The following is a 6,384-nucleotide window of genomic DNA, read 5'->3' as shown; positions in this document are numbered from 1 at the left end:
CCCCCCCCCCCCCTTCATGTCTGCCTCAGCTGTGCTCTCCATTATCGGAAACCTCCTGGTCCTAATCATGGCTTTCAAAAAGTCATCAAGGATGAAACCACCAGAGCTGCTGAGTGTGAACCTGGCAGTGACAGACCTGGGAGCAGCTGTCACCATGTACCCCCTGGCAGTGGCCTCAGCCTGGAGCCACCACTGGCTCGGGGGTGATGTCACCTGTCTTTATTACGGACTGGCAGGATTCTTCTTCGGTGTCGCCAGCATCATGAACCTGACTATTCTGGCCGTAGTGCGCTTCGTAGTTTCCCTCAATCTGCAATCTCCCAGTGAGTAATTTTGTGCCCTGAACACAGATTAAAAGACTACCTGGTATTCTAAGATGTATCATGGTAAGCATGATTACAATGAAAATTTCATGCAGCTACTTCTGACCTCTGTGCACTGAAAAACAACAAAGGAGGATAATGAACCCTTTTAGCTTTTAATCTTAACGCTGCCATGCCAAACGTGATGCCTCATAGTAACACAAATCCATGGATATTGGAGGTTGGAGGACATGCCAACATGAGAGTTTTATATCTTTTTTATTAAACATGGTTTTACTGTGAACCTTGTTTGAGCAGCACCTGAGGGACTCATGGCTGTCAGCTGCATCTCTGAATGATTCATTTTCTACCTGGTCATCAGATGTTTCTGTCTTTTATGATTCTGTTATGTTAAAAGCAATAGTTAATAAACAGCTAGCCTGGCTCTGTGCAAAGGTGATTTAATGCATACTGATGAAGACAAGACAGCTGCAAACATTTGGTCATTAAATCATGGTGCGCTGGAGAACTGATGAAGTTGCTGTTCCTGCCAAAGAAGGAGTCCGGCACAATGTAAACCCCTGTAAAAACACAATTTGTCGTTTTTTATAATTGCTGCACAGATTTTTATGGATTTATATACGACTGCTACATGGGTGTGGTCGTAACATTTAGATGCTGCGGGTGGTCACTTTGTGTGGAGGACTAAGCTGTCTCATTGTATGGGTTATTCCTGCTGTATTGCCAGCTAGGTTCTCACAAATCCCCTGCTCTGACCCTTCTTAAAATACTGTACACAAGAATACACTGTACTGACAGGGTAAACATTTTTTCAACTGAAGAGCACAATGGCAGCTCTGTGTCTGAGGTCAACAGAGTGACAGGAAACAGGCAGGACATTTGTTAGCAAACAAAGCATGGGAAAGGTTAAGCCTCTTGACTATAGGCTTACAAGAAGTGGTGTTAGGCGGGTGTAGCCAAGTTGAACATTCCCATCATGAGGAGGGAAAAGGCCCACACACCAGCCATTAAAAAAGGTGAATGTTTCATATATAGAACTATCATCAGCACAACTTACAGACCATGTAAAACCTTTAAATGCTATGAGACAACAGAGTAGTAGATTTCTGCATATACAGTGCATACAAAAACCATCAGACGGGCTGGTTTGCATAATCATGTCTGTGAGACTCAGCTCACATAGTAATAGTTAATGTACGCTATATAATCATACGAGAACTAAAATTGTAGCACAGAGAGCTTAAGACAAAGGCCTCAAGGACGAGGCTCCCATCAACACAGGGCTCTAGGGAGAGACTACAATAACGCATTGTGAAAAGCAAGACAACTCCTCAGGAAAAACCTCTGGATGTCCTCATATGAAAAATCCATGTACATCTCATCACCATTGCCACTACATAGTTTAGTCATTCGTGTGAAAGCAGAAGGTCCATGTGGGCTTCAGGATATTGGTAAAACAAACAGACCTGTTGTAGTATGGTAGACCTTTTTTACTTTCCAACAGATTCAAAAGACATGGTGAATGGGTGGTATTAATGTAAATTGATTTTTTTTTCTTTTACATTAGGTCACTACATCCAGAGAGTCTTAAAGAGATGTTGTTTCTTCCTTGTCTTTCTAATGTCTGATTTTAATCTTTTCAATTTCTGTATGTGTTTGCCTGGAGCCCACCAGTCTAGGATCGCCAATGTAAATATACTCAGGCTATTTAAGCCATTTGTTTGTCAGATTGTTTGTGTGCAATACATACTGTTTGTTTATTTATTCAGAGACCCTTGTAGGCCTTTTAGATCATGCTAACAAGCTAGCTAACAAGTGACATCTTCTCCCTCACTGGTCATCATACTGCTTGTCTAATATTGTCTGCAGTCACATGGTCTGCAAGTTGCTGCTACTGACCTTTTTTCTTGATCTGAAGTGCCTTGTGTAATTCCTTGTCGTTGTGTGCACAGCTTTCTATGGGGCTGAGCAGCTTTATTAATATTCCAAAACAGCCAAAGTATATTTTGTTATACAAACTGTAAATTATTTTCTGCGATTTACGTAAATTAAGTAATTGCACTGAAAATGCTGTCGTTGCCCTGTCTAGGCATGAAAAACATTTTATTTGAGAATGTTAAGATACATCTAACAGCCACTGATATACTGGAATCAGTGCAATATAATGCAATAGAGCGGTTCTTCAGACTTTTGATACATTTGTCCAATCAGGTCTTATATCAGACATACAGTTTAATCTCTATTGTTTGGACATTCTTGAAGTCATAATTACTTCTATAGTACATGTCATTTTGGGGGAATATCAGGCAAAAAAGTGCATTAATAAATACCCCCCTGTCTAAAATGTACAGCATGCTGAAACAACAAAAGAAAACAACCAACCTTTCCTTTTTTTTTTTGCAGGTGAGAAAATCAGCTGGAAAAAGGTGAAGATGCTGTGCATCTGTATCTGGCTGTACGCTCTGGTTTGGGCTCTGTTCCCTGTACTGGGCTGGGGCCGGTATGGCCCGGAGCCCTTTGGCCTGTCCTGCTCACTTGCCTGGGGAGAGATGAAACATGAGGGCTTCTCTTTCGTCATCTCCATGTTCTCCTTAAACCTCGTCATGCCTTCTGTCATCATCATCTGCTGCTACTTCGGCATCACCATCAAGCTCTATTTCACCTACAAAAACTCAATGAACAACAGCTCCCGAATCCCCAATATTATCAAGCTGCATCGGAGGCTGTTAGTGGTAAGCAATTCTGTCTGATCACAAAGATCTATTATTATCGGTTCGGGGACTCCCAGTGTAAGTTGCCTGAAGACATATCAGCATCAGTGGCACAGTGGTAAGAGCATTGTGAAATTTGGCAAAACATGAAAACAGACAGTGACTGCCTTTGTAATAAAAGTGACACACTAGTAATCACATGTCACTGTGGGTGTACAGTGAGGAGTCAGCAGTGGACATACGGAGATTAACTCAAGTACCCTTCATGTTACAAATAAGATCATTTGAAATGGTGTAAAACTAGGCTATATTTATTCATGTTCTTATTCCATTTAACTCAGTGCTTGGTTTGGTCAATTTGTTTACAACCACTATATATTTCAATGATTTATTTAATACCTGTAAGTTAGCAATGACATTATTCCAATCATTTATCCATTACTGTTGGCTATTTCAGTTAGTTTATCCATTACATAAGCTATCGACGCATTTATCCATTATGTTTAGCCATTAGTGCTTTCAGCGTTTTCAATGAGTTTATCCATTACATTTAGCTTTCAGCTAGCCTCTCTGCTAACTTGGTAAATTTTGACACGCTGTAAATCATGACACGTAAGTTAGTGTTCTGGTTGTTAGCTCAGTATGTGAGGATATATTGTTTTAATCAAATTTCCATATTTTTTTATCACTTAAGCTGCTCTACAATCTTTGGCAACTGCAGTGTTCCCCTGGGGGAAACTGACTAAAACCTAACTTTTTGAGGCCATTCTTGGCAACTGTTACAGTGAGCTGTTTTGTTATGCCTGCTGTGGGCCTATCTGCTTGAAAATCAGCTGCTACACAGCTGAAGAACAGGAAGTTCATAAAAATAATTGTGATTCTGTGTAATAGTCCCCAAAATCTGTCAAACCTTGGATGACTGGTAGAATTTATTAATAGAGACTATCTGGGTAAACACTGTTACATGAAAAAAAAGGAAAGAAAAGCAGGGTGTAAGGTGTATAGAGTGTGTAGAATAGATGAAGTTATAGCCCCAGTGAGTGTGGATTTATATGCGTCTGTGTCTTCTATAAGACGTGACCTTCAGCTACATGCAAACTATCAAAACGTGACAGAGGACTTATCAGAGAATTATATGGAAGTAGTTTTAAAAATTTACTTTGTACACATCCTTAAGTGTGCTGTGCCGCTGCTGTGACTAGAGGTCATACTGATAGACCAATGCCATCTCATTTTCAAGACAGGTTTTTATTTTCAGAGATTTGGTCGAAACATTACTGATTCTACTCTCCTGTTCTATTTGCAGATCGCTGTCCTGATCAGTGTCGGTTTCATAGGCTGCTGGGCGCCCTATGGCCTGATGAGCCTGTGGTCTATTTTCCATGACAGTGAAACCATCCCTCCTGAAGTCAGTCTCCTGCCATGCATGTTTGCGAAGAGCTCCACTGTATACAATCCTTTGATATACTACATCTTCAGCCAGAGCTTCAAAAGGGAGGTAAAGCAGCTGCAGGGGATGTGTTCAGGGTTTAATGCATGCCGTGTTTCCAACAGCATCAATGACAACAGCATTTACATGGTTACTGCTGACATCAAGCCCACAATAGCAGCACGGTCTACTTTGCAGGAGATCATGGAGTCAAAGACAGTGACTTTGGGTTGAAAGACGTTGCTCTTAAACAAAGACTTTTGTGCCGTAAACTGTGGAAAGATTAGTGGTCTCATAATGTGTTGTATCACAAATATTATCAGGGTAGAAAAGACCTATTCTTTCCAGTACAGCTGCTGTCTGCTGTCCTTACAAAACAAGCAGGGTCTTTCTGGTCTCTTTTGTGTGATGTCAGGATGAATGAGAGGGCGTGTTAGCGCAATATGTTAAATGCTGTGAAAGTTCAGCCAACTAAGCCATAGATTAGAGTTAAATCTGTGCTTACAGATGGCTAAACCCCCTTAAATACTGTAGCCAACACACTGTTAAGTAAAGCACGTTATTGAAAAATTTACTACAGTGAGCAGCTTTTAGTTTTGTCAAGGTTATGCAATTATACAGAAAGATGTAAAAGAGGCAAAGTTGCACCCACACAGAATTAAAGAAAATCATCATCATGCTTTTAACACAATACAAGCCAAAGCTTGCACAGCATAATATGACAAAAAAAATAAACATTTTGAGCACAGAAAAAAATTATGTTTACTGTAATTTTTCAAAAAGTTCAATCTGTGATATACACTTGCTTGTATGAATTATTACTTTTATTGTGACACAAAATCTGAAGAAAAAAAAAAAATATTTTCACTGACAATTTCAGTTCAGGAACAAATATCCAATTACTGTATGTGTTAAATGTTTTTATGAAGTAGCAGCTGAGAGTAGATCATGTTTCATAAATCAGCCTCTAAAAATATGTTTACAACAGTAACAAATATTGTCTATGTACGGCTACAGTAGATAAATCTAATTGTGTGTCGTAAGATTATGAGAAATATTTGCACCCTTTTGTATGTTGGCTTCAACTGGAATGTGACTTGTTATATTTAAGACTGTCATTGTTATTTGTCTTTATTACCAAAGGATTGTGGTGTAGGTACAGCTTGGCCATTAGACTAAAGTTCATTGTAATGAAGACAGTCACCCAAATGTGAAAGGTGTGTTTTAAAAAGAAAAAAAAAATAGTTTGACATTTTGGGAAATTGGAAAACTTATTTATTTTCTTGCCAATATATAGCTGAGAAGATTTATATCACTCTATAGCATAAGGACTGTGAACGGGGGGGGGAGAAGCGAGCCCGGCTCTGTCCAAAGATAACAAAATCCACCACAACACTTGTTGGTGTTCCGTACAAATCCACCAAATGAGATATAACATGTTAATGCTAGTTGCTAGTTAACAACAATGGAGTTCTAAGACAATGAAATAAGCGATATCAGACTTTGACCACAAAGTCTGTACTTGTATTGCTGTTTTTGGCCCTTCATGGGATTTGTTAATGAAAAAAAGATAAAAAATAATCTGTATCCTTTTAAATCTTTTATTTTCAACTTTGTAAACACTGAACAATGAAAGTCCAGGCTCTGTGCGTGGCAGATTTTTAGATAACCAGGATATTAATAAAAGAATGGTTCAAATTACACTGGAAATCCCCCATGACTGTCTGCCGACTGTCGCCTCAGCCGCAGTACAACAGCATATTATTTTTTATAATTGAGCTTAAAAAAGGATTTCTCTGATTATAATCAGTTCATGTTACTACACACACTTCTGCTTAACAGATCTTTTGTTGCCCTGCTTTACCCAGAGATTATTTTATTATTTTCCTTGATATATTGTCACCTACAATTCCTTACCCCT

General features: G+C 39.2%; 1 protein-coding gene across 1 annotated transcript in view; it reads left to right on the top strand.

The window, feature by feature from the left end:
* opn8b (opsin 8, group member b) overlaps window positions 1-5,475 on the top strand; it is an 11,203-nt gene extending 5,728 nt beyond the window's left edge. The window contains exons 2-4 of the mRNA XM_023430052.2: window positions 30-323; window positions 2,727-3,055; window positions 4,341-5,475. Coding sequence (XP_023285820.1) covers window positions 30-323; window positions 2,727-3,055; window positions 4,341-4,697 — 980 coding nt within the window. The 3' untranslated portion in view covers window positions 4,698-5,475. The remainder of the gene's footprint in view (window positions 1-29; window positions 324-2,726; window positions 3,056-4,340) is intronic.
* Window positions 5,476-6,384: the final 909 nt, after the last annotated feature.

The sequence above is a fragment of the Seriola lalandi genome, unplaced genomic scaffold, assembly GCF_002814215.2.
Source record: "Seriola lalandi dorsalis isolate HSWRI2012SDOR001 ecotype SW California unplaced genomic scaffold, Sedor1 jcf7180002054901, whole genome shotgun sequence".
NCBI lineage: Eukaryota > Metazoa > Chordata > Actinopteri > Carangiformes > Carangidae > Seriola > Seriola lalandi.
The sequence above is the reverse complement of the archived record's forward strand: the minus strand, read 5'-3'. Positions and strand labels throughout refer to the sequence as shown.